The sequence below is a fragment of the Rhinatrema bivittatum genome, chromosome 8 (genome assembly GCF_901001135.1).
Source record: "Rhinatrema bivittatum chromosome 8, aRhiBiv1.1, whole genome shotgun sequence".
NCBI classification, from domain to species: Eukaryota; Metazoa; Chordata; class Amphibia; order Gymnophiona; family Rhinatrematidae; genus Rhinatrema; species Rhinatrema bivittatum.
Window position 1 is genome coordinate 217001989 of NC_042622.1, and position 20565 is coordinate 217022553.

The 20565-nt window shown below is 44.8% G+C and overlaps 1 protein-coding gene across 2 annotated transcripts; it reads right to left on the reverse strand.

Annotated features, from left to right (window-relative positions):
• Positions 1-10782: 10782 nt before the first annotated feature.
• On the reverse strand, positions 10783-19179 carry SLC39A3 (solute carrier family 39 member 3). Of its 2 annotated transcripts, XM_029613176.1 has the most exons (4): positions 19022-19179; positions 17094-17204; positions 16838-16893; positions 10783-13993 (listed from the first exon to the last, which is right to left on the reverse strand). In XM_029613176.1, the coding sequence occupies exons 2-4, from the start codon at positions 17098-17100 to the stop codon at positions 13253-13255; spliced, it is 804 nt and encodes a 267-aa protein (XP_029469036.1). In that variant the 5' UTR covers positions 17101-17204; positions 19022-19179; the 3' UTR covers positions 10783-13252. The 2 variants fall into 2 exon arrangements, with proteins under 2 accessions (XP_029469036.1, XP_029469035.1); XM_029613175.1 differs by having other exon boundaries at positions 16838-17204.
• Positions 19180-20565: the final 1386 nt, after the last annotated feature.

A 20565-nucleotide genomic window follows, 5' to 3' on the forward strand; every position in this document is an offset into this window, starting at 1 on the left:
AGAAGAAGTGAGCATGAGAGGTCGCAGCCGTCTGCGACTGACAGGTGTAACAGTACCCCCCTTCTTAGGGCTCCTCTCTGGGGGTTTCGGCTTCCTAGGATGTGTCCTGTGGAACTGTTGGATCAACTCCTTGTCAAGGATGTTACATGCAGGCTCCCAACTGTTTTCCTCAGGACTGAATCCTTCCCAGGAAATAAGATATTCCCATTGTCTGCCATGTTTTCTTACATCAAGGATGTCTTCTACTTGATATGTGATGTCTTCTTTGGCAGAGAGAGGTTGGGGCTCCGGTGTTTTCCTGGACAATTTTGACAGGATGAGTGGCTTCAGGAGGGAGATATGGAATGCAATATGTAATCTGAGTGCTGGTGGTAGCTTCAAACTGTACGTGACTGGACCCAGGCGGCGGAGAACTGAAAAGGGTCTCATGTACCTTGGTGCAAAGTGAACCGATGGCAATTTAAGGTGGATGAAGCTGGTACTAAGCCATAACTTGTCGCCGGGCTGTAACTGCGGTGTGGCTCTGTGATGGGCATCATAGAACTTCTTGGCCTGTTGTCCAGCCTTCTGGAGAAGTTCTTTTGGGTGTTCCCACAACTGATGCATAATGGTAGTGGAGGTAATGGCTGATGTCCGTAAACTAGTTGAAAAGGAGTTGACCCAGTTGAAGCGGACTGATGTGAGTTCAGAGCGAATTCGGCCCAGGGGAGCAATTCAGACCAGTCGCTTTGTCTGGAGTTGACATACGCACAGAGGAATTGTTTTAATGTGCGGTTCGTTCTCTCCATCTGTCTGATGGCTTGCGGGTGGTAAGCTGATGTAAGATTCAATTAGATGTCAAATCTTTTGCACAGAGATCTCCAGAACTTAGCTGTAAACTGAACCTCTCTGTCCAAGAGGATATGCTTAGGCATGCCATGTAGACGAAGATGTGCCGGATGAACAACCTTGCTAGCTCCAGGGCAGAAGGTAAGCCGGGTAGTGCCACAAAATCTGCCATTTTAGAAAAACGGTCAATGGTAACCCAGATGGTATTGTTACTGTTGGACAAGGGCAGATCAACAATAAAGTCCATGGCAATGTGTGTCCACGGTTCACTAGGAGCAGACAATTGTTGGAGGAGTCCCCAGGGATGGCCGACTGGTGGTTTCTGTGTTGAGCAGGTAGGACATGACTCGATGTAGGCCCGACATCTTCTTCCTTCATAGAAGGCCACCAATAATATCTCTGTAAGGTGATGAGTGTTCTGGACTGTCCAGGGTGACCTGCAAGCAGAGAGTCATGGGCCCATCTGAGGATCTTCTTCCTGAGAGAGGGAGGTACCACTGTCTTCCTGGCAGGAACCGTGTGTGTAGCTGCAAGAAGAACGTTGGTAGGGTCAATGATATGTCGTGGTATGTCCGGGATGTCCTCTGGAACTTCGGTGTTTACTGAACTTCGGTGTTTACTGAAGAGGATGTTTACTGTCCTCTGGAACTTCGGTGTTTACTGAACTTCGGTGTTTACTGAAGAGGATGTTGGGGAGGTACCCGTAATGGAGAAGGTTTTCATGGGTAATGATTCAGATGGACTGAATCAAATCACGGTGAATCTAGAAGATGTGGTAGGCCTGATTGACAAACTGAAGAGTAGTAAATCACCTGGACCGGATGGTATACACCCAAGAGTTCTGAAGGAACTAAAAAATGAAATTTCAGACCTATTAGTAAAAATTTGTAACTTATCATTAAAATCATCCATTGTACCTGAAGACTGGAGGATAGCAAATGTAACCCCAATATTTAAAAAGGGCTCCAGGGGCGATCTGGGAAACTACAGACCGGTTAGCCTGACTTCAGTGCCAGGAAAAATAGTGGAAAGTGTTCTAAACATCAAAATCACAGAACATATAGAAAGACATGGTTTAATGGAACAAAGTCAGCATGGCTTTACCCAGGGCAAGTCTTGCCTCACAAATCTGCTTCACTTTTTTGAAGGAGTTAATAAACATGTGGATAAAGGTGAACCGGTAGATATAGTATACTTGGATTTTCAGAAGGCGTTTGACAAAGTTCCTCATGAGAGGCTTCTAGGAAAAGTAAAAAGTCATGGGATAGGTGGCGATGTCCTTTTGTGGATTGCAAACTGGCTAAAAGACAGGAAACAGAGAGTAGGATTGAATGGGCAATTTTCTCAGTGGAAGGGAGTGGACAGTGGAGTGCCTCAGGGATCTGTATTGGGACCCTTACTGTTCAATATATTTATAAATGATCTGGAAAGAAATACGACGAGTGAGATAATCAAATTTGCAGATGACACAAAATTGTTCAGAGTAGTTAAATCACAAGCAGATTGTGATAAATTGCAGGAAGACCTTGTGAGACTGGAAAATTGGGCATCCAAATGGCAGATGAAATTTAATGTGGATAAGTGCAAGGTGATGCATATAGGGAAAAATAACCCATGCTATAATTACACAATGTTGGGTTCCATATTAGGTGCTACAACCCAAGAAAGAGATCTAGGTGTCATAGTGGATAACACATTGAAATCGTCGGTGCAGTGTGCTGCGGCAGTCAAAAAAGCAAACAGAATGTTGGGAATTATTAGAAAAGGAATGATGAATAAAACGGAAAATGTCATAATGCCTCTGTATCGCTCCATGGTGAGACCGCACCTTGAATACTGTGTACAATTCTGGTCGCCGCATCTCAAAAAAGATATAATTGTGATGGAGAAGGTACAGAGAAGGGCTAACAAAATGATAAGGGGAATGGAACAACTCCCCTATGAGGAAAGACTAAAGAGGTTAGGACTTTTCAGCTTGGAGAAGAGACGACTGAGGGGGGATATGATAGAGGTGTTTAAAATCATGAGAGGTCTAGAACGGGTAGATGTGAATCGGTTATTTACTCTTTCGGATAGTAGAAAGACTAGGGGGCACTCCATGAAGTTAGCATGGGGCACATTTAAAACTAATCGGAGAAAGTTCTTTTTTACTCAACGCACAATTAAACTCTGGAATTTGTTGCCAGAGAATGTGGTTCGTGCAGTTAGTATAGCTGTGTTTAAAAAAGGATTGGATAAGTTCTTGGAGGCGAAGTCCATTACCTGCTATTAAGTTCACTTAGAGAATAGCCACTGCCATTAGTAATGGTTACATGGAATAGACTTAGTTTTTGGGTACTTGCCAGGTTCTTATGGCCTGGATTGGCCACTGTTGGAAACAGGATGCTGGGCTTGATGGACCCTTGGTCTGACCCAGTATGGCAATTTCTTATGTTCTTAAAGGAACAGGAGAGTGCATCTGCCCAGGTATTCTTATCTGGTGGACAATACTTCAGTAAGAAATCAAATCAATTAAAAAATAGAGACAAGCACACTTGCCTATGGTTCAAGCGTTGCACATGACGAAAGTATTCAAGATTTTTATGGTCAGTGTAGACCGCTATCTGGTGTTGTGCACCTTCGAGCCATGGGTGCCATTCTTCGAATGCCAATTTGATGACAAGTAGCTCCTTGTCTCCTATCCCATAATTCCGCTCAGCAGGGGAGAACTGCTGAGAGAAGGCAGCGCAGGAATGTAATGTGCGGGTGTCACTGTGTTGACTAAGGACAGCATTAACTCCAATGTCCGAAGCATCTACCTCAACAATGAAAGGTTGTCGGGGATTGGGATGGCGTAGACATGGTTCCTGGAAAAACACTTCTTTAAGTTTATGGAAGGTGTCAACGGCTTCTGTAGACCAATGAGAAGGATTGGCTCCCTTCTGCGTCATGGCTGTAAGAGGCGTGGTCAAGGTGGAGTAGTGATGAATGAAGGACCTGTAGTAGTTTGTGAATCCGAGAAATCTTCGCAAAGCCTTAAGACCAGTAGGTTGGTCCAACCCACGATACACTATCCCCTTTAACCTATTCAACGCGGCCGAAAAGTGAGTAGAAAGCGGGTTAGGAGCAGAGTAACCGCGGCCGCACTTTACTGTATTGACCTGTTAGAAAGGTAAGAGTGCTGCCAGCACAGGTTGCAAATGATGTGGCTGCAGCCCGTGGACATGGCTTATCAGGAGAAAACGTTAAACAAAATTTTCCTAAAGAATGAAATCAAAATACAGAATTAAGATGGTGATATCTTATTTGTCCAGATATTCACCTGGATGTTTGCAGCAGTACATGGGTGAAATACCTACACCGTAATCTGCGTTGAAGTGTCTGAAAGGTGAAATATAAATAAAAATAAATACACAAGGGGCAGACTTGTGGTCTTTATTGGCTGTCTCTTAGCCTCTGTTGTACAAACTGCAACAATGCAGGCAGGGCGGAATCATCTTAAAAAAAGATTCTTGGCCAGGTTAGGGGTGCAATAAGAAACCCTGTAAGAGATGGCATGCTTTGTACACATAGATGGTGTGCAAAAAGAGGGAACATTAAAAATAAAGGGTCAGCTTTCAATGGAGAAATGACTTACCTGATAATTTCATTTTCTTTAGTGTAGACAGATGGACTCAGGATCAATGGGTTGTGCTCCCCTACTAGCAGAGGGAGACAGAGTCAGGTTTCAAAGCTGGGGTCACCCTAGATACACCCCTACAGTGACCTCAGTCCTTCAATACTCTCTTCAAAAGCCACTGTGGACATACTATTGAATAAGCTTGATTAAAAACGAATAACAGTAACTGTACTCATCCAAAAACTGAACCCCACCCAGTAAGATTATAAATGCCCTTATCTAGGGACTGGATGATGGCTTAACGGTAATCTCTTGGAATCGAGATCCACTCCACCAGCGAATCCTCGGCACCATTCTTGGGCAGCTGTGGGCGGTTTGCTGAGTCCATCTGGCTACACTACGCAAAACAAAATTATCAGGTAAGTAATTTCTCCATTTTCTAGTGTGTAGCCAGATGGACTCAGGACCAATGGGATGTACAAAAGCTACTCCCAGAAGGCTGCCTGTAGTCTGGTTAATACCGCCCTTGCAAAGGCTGCGTTTTCTTGGGCCTGTACGTCCAGGCAATAGAACCTGGAGAAGATGTGCAAGGAGGACTATGTCGCCGCTCGGCAGATATTAAGGTAGGACAGCAGTCTTACTTCCGCCCATGAGACCGCCTGAGCCCTGGTGGAATGAGCTTTAACCTGAGAAGGGAATGGCTTTCCTGCCTCCACAAAGGCTGCCATGTCCACCTCCTTAATCCAGCGAGCTATGGAAGCCCACAAAGCTGGTTTCGCCCTGCTTTCTTCTGCTGTGAAGGACAAACAGGCGGTCCATCTTTCAGCCCTGGATCTGAAACTTCCAGATACAGCACCAAAAGTCTACTGCCATTCAAATGAAGGAGGCGGCGGTATTCCTCTGCATCCCTGTGCTTATTTAGGGAAGGCAAAAAAATGGACTGATTCAAATGAAACTCTGAGACTACCCTGGGCAAGAAGGATGGAACAGTATGAAGCTGAAATGCTCCTGGAGTCATCCAGAGGAACGGTTCCTGAGACAATGCCTGCAGTTCAGAGAGGCCACATGCCGAGCATATAGCCACCAGGAACACTATTTTTAAGGTTAATAAATGCAAGGAAAGACTGTGCAGTGGCTGAAAGTAGAGCCCTGCCAAAATTTCCAATACTAGATTAAGATTCCACAAGGGAACCGGCCACCATAAGGGGGGCTGAAGGTACTGCACTCCTTTCAGAAAATGGGCCACATCCAAATGATCCGACAGGGAGGTTCCGTTCACCTTGCCCCTGATACAGGAGAGAGCCGCTACCTGCACTTTCAAGGAGTTAAGGGCCAAACCTTTATTCACGCTGTCCTGCAAAAATTCCAGAATAAGTGGGATTTTGACCGACTGAGAGGAAGGGGACGGGGACACCGCGTTCCTCGCACCAGGCCTCAAATACTCTCCAGACATGCATATATGCTAGGGCCATAGAGAACTTCCAAGCACGGAATAAGGTAGCAATTACCGCCACAGAATATCCTAGCTTCATCAGGCGAGCCCTCTCAAGGGCCAGACTGTAAGACAGAATCGAGTCAGATCCTCATGAAGGACCAGTCCCTGTGCGGTGGGAGGCAAGGGGGGGACGGTGTCTCCACATGTCTGCATATCACAGACACCTGGGCCAATCCAGAGCTGCTAGCAGGACTAATCCCCTGTGGTGCTTGATTCTGCAAAGGATCCTGCCCAGCAGGGGGCCACAGAGTGAAGGCGTATAGCAAGTCTTCTTCCAGCCAGGTCTGAATGAGAGTGTCGATCCCCAGGGACCACGGATCTCTTCTGTGACTGAAGAATCAGGGAACCTTCGCAGTGCAAAATGTAGCCAGCAGGTTGATGGACGGGAGGCCCCAGTGATCTACTATTAGTTGAAAGGCTTCAATCAACAGCCTGGATCTAGACTTTCCCTGCTTAGAAAGTCTGCTCTGACATTGTCTTTTCCTGTGATGTGTGAGGCTGATTTCGGCTGTAGATTATTTCTGCCTGTTCCATAAGGAAATCTATCTCCTGAGACACCTGCTGGCTCTTGGTTCCTCCCTGGCAGTTGATGTAGGCTACCTTTGTTGTGTTGTCCGACATTATGCGTACCGCTTAACCCTGGAGTCTATAGCTGAATTGCAAGCATTTCAGCCTCACTGCCTGGGCTTCCAAGCGATTGATGTTCCAGGGGGCCTCTTCCTCCGTTCAACGTCCCTGGGCCATGAGTTCCTGACAGTGAGCTCCCCAGCCCCGGAGACTCGTATCCACTGTAAGAACCATTTTGGGCAGGACAGGGACACCCCCTGCTCAGATGAGCTTCCTGCAACCACCACTTGAGGTGAGAGCAGACTCCCATCGGTAAGTGGAGCCAAATCGAATATTCTTGAGACTGCAGGTTCGAACGTGACAGCAGCAAGCACTGAAGTGGCGCATGTGTGCTCTCGCCCACAGCACTACTTCAAAGTTGTCGCCATCAAACCGAGAACTTGAAGATAGCTTCACACTGTCAGGCATATTGTGTTCATCAACTGACGCACCTGGGTTATCAACTTCCGTATCTGTGTGGTCAGGAGGAAGACGTTGCCCTGCCTGGTGTCGAACCGGACTCTCAGATTCTCCAGCGACTGGGAAGGCTCGAGACTGCTCTTGTCCAGGTTTACTACTCAACCGAGTTCCTGAAGCAAGGAGGTCACCCTGTTGGTCACCTGGAGACTTTCTTCCACAGACTTGGCCTGGATCAACCAGTCGTCCAAGTATAGGTGTACCAGGATTCCTTCTCAACACTGATGCCACGGCCACCATAATCTTGAAAAATGTTCTTGGGGCCAAAGGGCAGTGCCTGAAACTGATAATGGTGAGCCAGTATGGCAAAGCGTAGGAAGTGTTGTTCTTGACGGATTGGAATATGTAGATAGGAACTCTCCTGGTTGTACAGCCATTATCACAGAGTGTAGGTTTTCATGCAGAAATGACTCACTCGTAGGTGACAGTTGACATACTTGAGGTCCAGGATGGGAAGAAAGGAACCTTCCTTCTTGGGTACAATGAAATAGGTGGAATAACATCCCTTATTTTCCTGAGGCATAGATACTGGGATTATTGCCCTCATCCTGAGAAGCCTTAAAAGAGTAATTTCCACTGCCTGCTTTTTGTGCTGGGAGTGGCAAGGAGACATCATGAATACGTCCCGAGGAGTGCTGCGAAATTCCAGTGCATATCCTTCTCGTATGACTTCCAGTACCTACTTGTCCGAAGTGATCTCGGCCTATCTTTGGGAAAAGAGAGACAGTTGACCCCCTATCTCCTCATTCCGAAGATGGGTTGGTAAAATTTAATTGGGAGGTTTGGGACGATCCTGAACTTCCCCTCTCTTGGGCTGTCAACTATGAAAGGACTAAGTTCTTCCAAAGGGCCAATACCTCTGAAATGTTGAGTTTCTGTAGGGGCGGAAACGTTGAGAGCCCCTGGACCAGCCCCTCATAGGCAAGGGGCTTTGCAACTATTTCCTCTTATCTTCTGGTAGCCAGGGGACTGGAGATTTTCCCCAATTACTGGCCAATTTTTCCAATTCATTTCTGAATAGGAGTGATCCTTTAAAGGGCATTTTTGTAAGGTTGGCCTTGGAGGTTGCGTCGGCTGACCAATTCCGCAGCCATAGCTGTCTTCTGGCCACTAGCACCAAAGCCACACCTCTGGCTGAAATATGGACTAAATCCAAGCCCACATCTGCTAAAAAAGCGGCGGCGGGTTCCATAGCTGCTCTGGAGTTCAACCCCGAGTCATCCACCTCCTGAGAGAGAAGTGCATGAACGCACTACCAGGGCACAAGAAGCAGCAATCTCTAAGGTCATTGATACTGTGACAAAGGCTTGTTTAAGGATAGACTCCGTCTATTGTGCGCATCCTTTAAGGCCACGCCTCCTTCCACTGGGATAGTTGTCGCTTAGAGACAATGTAGACCAGTGCATCCACTTTAGGGAAACACAAACATTCTCTCGCTGCTGGATCCAGCGGGTATAGAGGTTCTAAAGCCCAGCTCCCTTTAAAACTTGCTTCTGGGGCATCCCATTCCAAGTCAATCAACTCCTACTGCCAAAAGGACTGAATTGTATAGTCTGGGTAAACAAATAAGCATGGGAGTAGCTTGCTTGTTGCGGCAGTTACTATCCCGAACCAATTAGGCTTGATACTTCACTTTTATGCAGCTCCAGCACTGCTCTCTACATCAATGGCAGGGGTGGAAGGAAATTAGAACCAAAAAGTTACCAATAAGGGCCCTGACCTCAACGGTCAGAGTAACAGATAAGTATGAGAAAAATAACTCTGAAAGCTTGCTGGGCTGACTGGATGGGCCGTTTGGTCTTATTCCGCCATCATTTCTATGTTTTTATGGATGGCTTCCAGTACTGGGAAGTAGCAAGAGGCTTTGCGCAAGGAAATCAGAATGGGATTCTTCTTTGGGTCAGTCATAGATTCCACTCCAGGAACTCCCAGTGTTTTCAGGGTCTGGAAAACCAAGGCCAGCAATTCATCTCTATAAAAGAACCATATCATGGTTCGATACAGTTCTAATCCCAGGGGAATTTCCCCTTCTTCCAAGGGATCTTGCTTGTCTGTGCCATTAGGTTCCCCACTAGGGATACCCTTAGTCAGGCGGGGCATGCCTCGAGGACTGCCAACAGGAAAGGGAGAGGGGTCCGGCTGGGGTTCTGTTCGGACAAGTATATTTGTACAGTACTTTCCATCCGTTTTTCCCTCTCCTTCCCACTACCCAGTTCCCTTATCAGTTTCATTGTAAAGCCCTGTTGGCCAGTTTATGTTACATGGAAACCGATGTGATGTTTGCTTAATGAATGTTGGTATACAAAAATTTTAAATAAATAAACAAATAAGCAAGGAAGTAGACTGCACCTGTACAAAGGCCTGCAGTCCCTGGAAAATTTCCACCCAAGAAAAGGCCGCCGGGGCCATGCCTAGCCCAGAGGGAACTGGGGTGGGGCCAGGCAAGTTTCCCTCTCCCATGGAAGACCCAACCAAAGGGTAACGAGTACTTCCAGTTAAGGCTGCCAATCCATCATCTGAATGGGAGGAGCTGGGCTCAGCAAAGACTGAGAAGGCCAAAGCCCCTTGCGCTTCTTCACAGTGCTGACAAAAATTGGAATCCAGGTCAGGCTGAGAAGCCCTAATATGATACGCAGCGCAGAGAGCAAGGTGCTTGTTTCTTGGCTGCCGAAGCCATTGGCGATGGTAACTGAATTCAATCGGCTCGTGCTTAAAACTTTATGTGCACAATTTTGAGCACATAGGTGGGGTGCGGCGAGGTGAATGCACAGCCTGTGTGCCCTGCTTTTCCTGTATCCTGCGCTTACTTTATTGTATGTGTAAGCGTACGTTATGCGTGCGCAGAGCCAACACATTGCACATACCGATGTCCTATGACAGGCAATACGAGACGCAGAAAGATTCGTGCAAGATGGTGCCGCTGTGACCTACTACGTGGTGTGCCAAGTTAAAGCAGGACCTAGTCCATCGGGGGGGGCGCTCAACCCACTCGTAAGCCCACTTTCCTATGCCCAAAATAGGATTGGGAACAACATTGGTATGGCGCGCCAAGCAAGGAGACCAGAGGAAGTCTTACTGAAACCCCTCTTCTTTGAAGGTAAATATTCTTCCTTTTTTTTTTAAACTTACCTGGGTTAAGTGCTTACCAGCTGAGTACAGAGACGGTCTCCGCCTGTGGGGGGAGAGGGCTTTGGCCATCAATGCCACACTTGGCTTCCTGCAATCGCTGCCTTTCAGCTGCTTAAGCAGTAAAGTCCACGATGGGAACCAGCTACCGGACCAAGGAACACCTCAGAGATCTCGGAAATCACCTCTGGAATTCTCAACTGGGTGAGAGACCTTTTGGTATCACCACAGGAGAGTGGGGCTCAATCTTTTCTCCAATATAAAAGTAGAATTTCTTCTTCCAAAAGGTACAGTGATCCTCATAGGGAAAAAGCATGTCTACATCTGCTGGAGATGGAGAAATACTGAAGGGCTAAGATCACTGCAGGAGTGTATCTAAGGTGACGTCAGCTTTGAAACCTGCCTCAGTCTCCATCTGCTGGCAAGAGAGCACAACCCATTGGTCCTAAGTCCATCTGGCTACATACTAGGAAATCTAAATTTCTGCACTATTTTTATTTATTTATTTAAGGTTTTTATATACCGGTATTCGTCGAGACATCATATCGGTTTACATTTAACTCATATCGGTTTACATTTAACTAATTTTAAAATTGTAACTTCTATTTTATGACTAAACAATGACAGACAAAAAAAAAGAGCAAGACACAGAAGAAATGCACAAATGATTTATTGATACCTTATGGCCACGTTTTTTTTTTCCTCTTTTCTGAAGAAAGTAATAGGTACAGTCCCATACACACAGAAAGTGAATTACATACTGCCATCAAGAAACCCAGTCATCTCTTTAGCCTACAAAGCATAAAGCAGTTTTGGAGTATTCAGTAAGGAGGTGAGATACTAAATGGCACGGGCAAGAGACAGATTATAAACCACTCAGTAACTTTCTAGCCTAGCACACTACAAGCAAACCAGATGGGAGAAATAAGTATGCATCTTATCCAGACTAGCTGGCCCTACATCATAACCCATAAGGTACCACACCAAACTCTATCCAGATATACAAGCCATAAGGTGCATATAATCTCTTCTGATATGCATCTATGTACCATACTTTAATAAGAATATTATAAGAAGAGACAAAGTAAAATGTCAACATTAAACACAGAACAGGGCCAAACTTACAAAGAGGGAGAAACCCTTTTCCAAATCCAGTTCCTTACGTCCCAGCAGAGGCAGGCTTTCAGTAACTGACTAGGGCTCCCCAAAACTGGATAGCATAGAGCTGCATGTACTGGTTCTCCAGTCTATGCAAATGTATCTCAATACCTTGAAAGCTGGCAGGGGGGACATCAGGGCATGTTTGGAAAGCCCTGAGGTAATAGGACAAGATCACTGTTTTCCACAGAGTTCATTCCCTGTCAGTGACTTCGGTTGTCCACTTGGACATAATTAAGCCTCCCAGTTCTCTTGATCTTCAGCAGATGGTATTACTGTAATGGATTGCACAGAATACTTTCAGGAGCCCCAGGATAGGAGGTCATATGTGAGTACTAAACAGAGGTACACTACTATGCAACAATAACCGTACAACTATGTATTCAATGTTTCTATGCAATTCAGCTTTCAATAAACAGTGAAATACAGTTTTAAAAATCTTAATGAATCAATGCCAACTGCATAAAGGAAGCAGGGAAGAAACAAATCACACATGTTGAAAATTCCCACAAAATAGGAAGATGTAAATTCTGAAAACAGATTTCAAATGTGATTAGTGCAAACTGAAAAAAAAAATTAATTAAAGAACACTAAAAAGTGGAAAACAAACAAGATATTCCTAGGATGATAAATTCAGATACAGCACAAAGGGTGCTCAACGTGAACATACAATTGCTTTTATATGGACTGAAAAAAACAAAAAACAAAACCCACCTTGTATTCCAAGAAACTTGGTGATTGGGCAGTGCAAGAGAGCAACAGCAGTCCCAGAGCTCCAGACAGGGAGTAAATGCATGCAAGCAACAGCTCTGGGCAGTGCCGGTGCTCCAGGCAGGGTGGGACTCTGGACAGAATACAGCACAGGCAGCTTTCACTCTAGCATATTTCCACTTGACAGCATGCTGGACATTTTCTAGCTCTTTACTGTGAAGTTTTAATACAGGCAGTGTATTTTTTTTTCTTTCCTGGGTGGTGGCCCTGGGCTCCCCTTAACTCTACTCCAAGTTTTCCTTGTAGCATACTTTTGAGTTTGAGCAGTCGCATGTGCATCTGAGGTTGTTCTAAGCTTGGGAGTGAATGAAACTCCTGAACACCCAAGTCAGAAAGTTCATGCTACCCATAGACAAACCTTAGCAATATTCACATACAAGGCATACGGTGGTGACGCTTTCAGAGGACTCTATTTAATTCTCCCCAGAGAGAGAATGCCAACATCTTTTTCTGCACATTTTTATCCAATACTTAATCAAATACCATCACCCCAAAACAGCATGGTCAGGTAGCACAGGGAACTCTCACTGGCCCTCTCTTAGCACCACTCTCTCTGAGTGGTAGAAGTTGCCACAGTAACGGCAGATGGCTTTCCTCTCTTGCTGGGCCTAAATGCATCACTGCCACGGTATCATTCTTTCAATTTTTTTTAATCTTTATCCTCACTCTCCCTTACTTATCCTCACTCTCCCTTACTACCAAGGCAAGCAGGCCAAGGTGGCTCAAGGAAAGCCTTATTATCAACCTAAGAGCTGAAGGAAACCTCTAAGCTGCACCCTCAGCCAACAGGGACCACCTCAGCAGCTGCCACTGCCTTCCATCCTTCCCCGCCACCACTGCCTTTGTGACACACCTAGGCCCAACTGATCCCTGACAAACAGGGGTGCCAAGCCCAGAATCCCCACCCTGCAGTGCGCGGCACCGATATCAGCCATAGGGCTGCTTCTGGTATTATTTTTTGAAACAAATGTTACCCACCTTTCAGTCTATGCAAAACACCCCATCACCCCTAACGCTACGAGCCCATACCAGAGGAAACCGCTTCATGAGCGTCCAACACCGTATTTTCTGGCGTTCAATATTTTCTACTTCAGTAGTTTTCTTTAATGCATGGAAAATTGTCTTCCTACTAGAAATGACTCTGCCTGGTCCCAGGGGGTGCTGCTCAGTCTGGGATCTCATTATTTCCATCTCTACCACTTAAAAAAGACCAGGCCTGCAAAGACGGCGTAACCCAGTACCAGGAAGAGCACTTTTAGCAGGCGCTCACTCTTGCCCTCTAGCTCTTTCACCAGAATTTCAAAGAAGATAACGAAGAGGAACGTGCCGCCTGCCATGCCCTGCAGCAATGCCGAGGCCACGCTGCTGGCTAGGTTTTGAGCACTCTGGATGCCCATGCCAATTACTATGCCCACGGGAATCATCATGCTCACCAGAGTGGCTAATTTAGCAGCATTCTTCAGTGCCAGCAACGCCTTTGCCATGCTGACTCCCAAGGCCACGGCCACCAGTGTTTCATGGATGACCACGCCGATAAAGAGGCCCACAGCTTTATCGCCTTCTTCCTGCAGCCCCAAAGCCAGGCCCTCGAAGACAGAATGCGCCGACAAGGCAAACACGAGGCTGAAGAGTCGCAAGGGACTGGAAGTGGTCAGCGCCATATTAAGGCCATGGCTGTGGGAGCGGTGGCGGTGGCCCATCTCATAAAGGTTGTGCCCACGCGGGGATGATATGAAGGGGCTGTCATATTCTGAGTCGCTGCCAACATCTGATCCTGCATTGAAGGTCTCCAAGTCAATGAAAGCAGGCTTCTCCTTCTGAAAGACCAAGACTGCTTGCTCAACAAAGACAGTAAGGAAAAACCCCAGCAGCATGACTGTCTCTGCCAGTGGATAGTCTGTGGTTATATTTCCCATTTTAAGAACCTCCGTAAACTAAAAGAATAAAACAAATGCCAGATAAATGAATCGCATCCTGCAGCATTCCATCACACACTGAAAGACAAGAATCATAGTCCTAGTGCAAAGACAAACAATACTATCATCTTACTCAGAAAACTCACTACTTGGAAAGTTCCTTTCCTATAACATATTGATATGCTTAATTCTTCATATATTTGACTATGACTTATAGTAGTATTTTATGTAATTGTATTATCATATGCTAATGATGTAATTATTTGAGGATTTTTTTTTGTTAGGTGTATTCTAGTATGGTGTTGTATGGAAGTGGGAGAATAAATGTCTTAGGTAGCCGATGATTTATTTCTCTGTTTACGTTTGTGTTCTTACATAAGAACACAAAAACATAAGAAATGCCATACTGGGTCAGACCGAGGGTCCATCAAGCCCAGCATCCTGTTTCCAACAGTGGCCAATCCAAGTCACAAGTACTTGGCAAGTACCCAAATATTAGATAAATCACAAATTACTTAACAGTATGCGAGGCCAGTACTGGTCTGGGAAGGAAGGGGAACCTCAGAATTTAAGGACAATAACCTCAGTGAGTTTTAAATGAAATTTCAGTATTGGAGTGTGCACATAATGCCAAATAAAGAGATTTACTGGCTAATTGGATAAGGAGTTAGCTGGCTCTATACCTCAGAGTGAAAATTATCCTCATCCCTCACTCCCACTGAGCAGCTAAATCAATCCACCTAGCGAAGGACATTCCAGGGAGCAGACATTGGTTGGGAGAACCACAGGAGTGCTCAGCTGGATACGTCTACTTTCAGTTGCAACCTAGCCGGCTAGGTTGCAACTGAACGTAATCCTAAAGATCGCCAGCTATCTTGGCTGTTTGGTGGCTCTTTATAAATCTACCCCTATGTATTACTATCTATCCAAGTCTGAGAAAGGTAGAGTTAAGCAAAAGGCTTTAGTTTGATCCATGAAGCAGTTAGACATTTAGAGGGAAAATTTTCAAAGTCATTTCTGTGGGCAAAGCAATGCTTTACTTGTGAAAATAAGGTCTTTGAAAATTGCCCATTCTATGTGCACATAATTTTACCCATGGTGAAAAGAGGTATTTCTGAGGGCAGGAGAGGCGATGGAGCTTGCAAATACAAGCAAACTTTACAATTTTCAAAAGCACCCACATAAATGTACCCGGGAAACGTATCCACACAAAAATCAGGTGCAAAGTTGTGTGGGCACTTTTTCTTAGGTAATTTTAAAAGGTAAAGTGTTTCTTTTGAAAACTGATGCAAAGTCTGCAGTAAAAAGTATCCGTTGATTTTGCACCTCTGCAGGCAGTTTGAAAATTGCCCACCTAACAAAAAAAATCAATACTGAGTGTGAGTTGATTTTACCAATGAAAGGTGAAATCTAAGCATACCTGTTAATTTCCTTTCCTCGAGTCCTGACAGACCAGTCCAGATAAATGGGTTATCCTGGCTTGTCAGCAGGTGGAGGAAGAGAACACAAGTCTTTTCGGACTTCGTATTCCTCTGTACAGCTGAGTGTAGCAGAAAAGGCTATCTGTAGATCCTTGCCCAAACTTTTGTCTAATCTACAAATATTTTTCATCCCCTTTCCACCCCAAATATCTAAAAAATATATATTTATATATATATTTTTTTTCTTCATCTGAGTAGCAAGAACTGGCTCTCCTGTTCTTCCTTCTCTCCTTCTCTGTATGCCAATACAAGGAGAATTCCAAAATATTTCTGAACAAGAACCAAACAGAAAAAGAACAAGAAAAAGGTGCTATGGCCCCTCAGGCATGTGTGTCCATCAGTGTGCATGAATGTGTATAAGAGTGCTGGCATGATGGTGTATGAATGTGCATGGGTGTGTATGAAGATGAATGAGAATGTGTGCGTGTGTGCATGAGGGTGTGCACATAAGTGTACATGAATATGTATGAGAGTGTTTTTGTGAGCCTCAATGAGTATGTATGTGAAAGTACGGTATATGATGCCATGTGTGTGTGTGTGTGTGCACTTGAGTATGCATGAACGTGTATGAGTGTGTATGCGAAAGCGTGCATGAATGTGTAGGAGTGTAAATCTATGCAAGCCTGTTTGTGTATAAATGTCAGAGTATGAATGTTTATAAGTGTGTGAAAAAAGGTCTATTATTCTTAAGTCACATCTTTTCCATGGAATGTGACTTCAGAATAAAAGCTGTCGATAAGAAACGGTCTCTTTTTCAAGAGTGACCAAATCCCTAGTGCAGTGCAGCATAAACTCGTCATACCCATGAGTGCCTCAATCCTGGCCATGTTCCCCATTGCCTGCATCAAGCTTCTGGCCCCTCTCTCCATCCTTCTGAAAACCGGTCTGACCCTCTCGCTTTCTGTCAGAGGCGTCGCCCACCTGTAAATGAGCACATCCACACAGCAGCTGCTGTTTCATGAAAGAGACCAGCTGGGGGTGGGTGCAGACATGGGGACTGCAGGTTTGCGCATGTGCAGAGGGAGCCAGACCTTCCGTAGCCTGTGTTTTCTGCCTCCATCTGCTGACAAGTGAGGATAACCCATTTATTTGGACTGATCTGGCAGCATGATTCGAAAAGGTTATTATTTTACCCATCTTTCTAGCACAGGACCCAATGTTTTTAGCAACACTTAAAATTACAGTATTTTTCTTCTCTTCTACATCCTTTTAAAATGTTCCAAGTTTCACAAAAGAAAATAAACATTTAGATAGGTCTATGCATTTTACTAACATTTTGCTGATGACTAAGACTAAAATGATTTTTGGGAATTCTACACCTCAGGTTAATAAAAATCTGGTAGTAAGAAATAGAAAGAAAAAAAAAAGGAAAGAGTGGTACCTTTTCTCGCACTGTAGGAAGCAAGGCATTGAAGCAGGTAGCCAGGAGGACTCCTCCTGAGAAGGAATTGCAGAGTGTGAGAGTCTTCCTGGAGTGAAGTGCTTTCTCAGAATCTGGTTGGATCAATTTCACAGGTAACAGAGATCCAAGCATCATGAAGGAAAACACACCCAGCATGCACAACACTTTAATAACTAAAATCTTCATCATGACATTTATAGGGAATGTTCTCAGGTGAAAAAGAAGAATCCCCTACTCAGCATCCAGAACAGAGGTGACACTTTGGTGTTTGCTGTGGTTGATCCATCATCTCAGAGCCAGCAGGGTCAAGTCTCCAGGAAATCATCCTTCTGTATCTGTACCATGACTAAGCAAAGGAATTAACATTTCTAAATTGCATATTCTATCTGAAATAACAATTCTGTAAGTAATGTGTATAATAACACTAATTAAGAACTGAAATAGTTATATTGTCAATTATACTGGAAAGGTTTGAGTTCAATGAACAATATCACATTCTCTCATATGCACTCATACACATACGCTCTCTCATATACATTCACACATTCAAACTCATACACACACTCTTTCATGCTTATTCATACAGATGCACACTCATACGCTTCCAAACATTCTGTATTTCAGCCTTCCTTTCATAAAGGAAGGCTGAAACAAAGGTTACTGTAGCTTCTGGCTTTATGCCTACTTTCTGCTGAGGCCTCTTAAGTATAGGATGACTCACAATGAAGGTAGGGCTTGGGGTTGCTTCTGCCTTATGGAAATAATAGTTCTGTATTAGTGAAGCAACTTTGAAGGACTGGTTCCAAAATTTTGTTGTTTTGGGATCAGTATCAATCCCTATATTACTGCAGAAGGTTAGGGTGATAAAATCATAATTATTTTTTTCACACTATTGCACTCCCATTTCACATACCACCAGGCACCCATTATCAGTCTTATTTCACTATTACACATTTTCCTCATTATGCACTATTATCACTATCACCTCACCATAATCAAAATTATCAACAGTTTTCTAAAATTCTAATTGCTGACTATTTAACATTCTCATTTGTACTGATGCCCTTGGAACAGTTGTGTATGAGAGTGTACATGGTGTATATGAATGTATACGTAAGCTTGTGCAGGTGTGTTTGTGCATGAATCTGTAGGAGTGTGTGTGCTGTATGAATGTGAATGAATGTGCACATGTGTGTTCACGAGTGTGCATGAATGTACATGAGAGCATCTGCATGTGTGCTCATGAGTAGCGGAGCATGCACATTTGTGCATGACTGTATATGTGTATACATGAGTGCATATGAAAGTGTATAAATATGTATATCTGTATGAGTGTGTATAAATATGAGTGTTGTGTGCATCCAAGTGTGTATGAATGAACATGTGAATGTATACAAGTGTATGTTTGTGTGCAAGAGTATGTGAGTATGTGTGTGTGCATGTGTATATGAATGTGTGCACATATGCATGAGTGTGTTTGAATATGTATCATGGTTTGTGTGTGTCCAAGAGAGTGAATGAATGAGCGTGAGTTTGTATGTGAATGCGTGTCTATGAATGTGTATGAGTGTGTATGAATGTATGAGTGTGTGTGCATGTCTGTACGCACCTTAGTGTGCATGTATTCATGAGTGTATATGAGTATATGTGTGTGCCAATGAGTGTGTATGTGTATGACTATGTAGGAATATGTATGAGTGTTTGTGTACGTCCAAGAGTGTGTATGTGAATGTATATGAGTATGTTCATGAGTGTCTATGAATGTGTGTGTATATGAGTGTGTATGAACATGTGAGATTGCATATTAGTGTATGTATGAATGTGTATGAGTGTCTATGAATATCTATGAGTATATTTGTGTGTCCAAAAGTGTGTATGAATTGTATATGGGTGTGTAAACGTATGAAAGAGAGAGTGTGCGTGTATGAATGCGTATAAACGAGTGCCCATGAAAGTGCCTGCAAGCATGTGTGTGTATATCTGAAATTCTGAGTATGAATATTTATGAGTGTGAGTATGTGAAAGCGTGTTTGAGTGCCCCCGACAGCTTTTATTCTGATGTCATGTCTTTTCCGCGGAATGTGACTTCAGCAAAAAAAAAAAAAAAAACCTGTCCGATAGCGAACAAATCCCTAGGGCAGACGCGGCGTGATCTCCTCATACCCGTGGGCGCCTCGATCCTGACCATGTTCCTCATTCCCGGCGCCACGCTTCCAGCCCCGCTCGCCATTCTTCGGAAAGCCAGTTTGCCCCTCTCGCTTTCCGTCAGGGGCGTTCCCCCCTTGCGAATGCGCACTTTCCCAGAGCACCTGCCGAGTCGGGAGACCGGCTCGCGCACTGCGCATGTGCACGGGGACCCGGACTCTCCATGGAAACCGTCGAAGTAATTTAGTCAAAAAAACAAACCGGTTTGCTTCCTGTCGTGTTTTGTTATGCCGGCTTTCTGTACAGGGCAGGAAGCAGTTGAGTGTATCACAGCAGTTTGTATACATGCATGCCTTAAATTGGCTTGATAACGTTATAGAAAACCTGTCATTCAGACGGTATCCAAGCTTGTTTTACAGTGTTCTGTTCACCCTCAGCTCGATGCCAGTGCTTTGTTAGTGCCAAACTGAAAGGCTGGAAGCCCTGACGGCTGGCACTACTACCCATACGTTTTAAACGTGTGCAAATTCAACCTTTAGTATGTTTAGTGCCAACTTAAGCCATTTTCTAATCACTGAGATTTGATCCTAGGCTGCATTCCACAATCCAATGCCCCTCGTGAATTTTCTATGGTAATCGCCGCACATAAGCACGAGAGAGGACGTATCCATGACAGGGCTGATGTAAGAAGCAGCGGTAATGCTGCCGCAGATTTCACGCGTACTGTGTGCGCGTTCCTGCACTAACCCTAGATGGTTATATAATAACGGTTTGTGCGTGGAAAAAAACGCACGTATAAACCCGCTTACCAACTTGCGGCTTTTTCTGTGCGAGTGCATGCTAATGGCATGCAAAGGAGGTGATTATCTAAACATGGGCAATGCAGGGAGCCGCGCTAGCAAGGAGGTTAGGTGAGTGTGGGGTTTTTTTAATGCGGGTTTTCTTAGCGTCCAGTTAGATGAATCCAGAACAAGTGGGTTATGCACCTCTACCAGCAAATGGAGATGGAGCAAAGTGACATCACAGTATATATATGCTCCTGCAGTGACATCAGCCTGCCAGTATTGTCCGTCTCCAGCAGCTGGTGGACGTGCATCTCCTTACTGGGGATTGCTTCATTTTGAGAAAGATGAATTAAGGAAATAAATTTGCCCCGCTCACCTGCAGATGGTTCCTCCCAGGAAGCTCAGCGCAGCAGCAGTGACTGCACATGCCCTCTCCCCCTGCAGCCAGAGACCATCTCTGTGTTCAGCTAGGTAAGGCTGAGCTCCGGTAAGTTTAAAAAAAAGATATAATATACAGAGACTTAGAAGGAAGCTTTTGTTGCATAGGGCTTCCTCCTTCCCCCGGTCTCTGTGCTCGGCGTGCCATTACGACGTTCGTCCTACTCCTTGGGAGGTCGAGGGACGTGGGCAGCCTGACAGGTTGAGCAGCCTCCTTAGGCTAGACCCTGCTCCAAGGCTTATTCGCTGCACACCACGTGGTAGGCCGCAATGGCATTTTGCGCGTTTTCTCAGGCTGCCTAATCCATGCTCTGGCTTCTTGCTAGCAGTCTTGGTGAG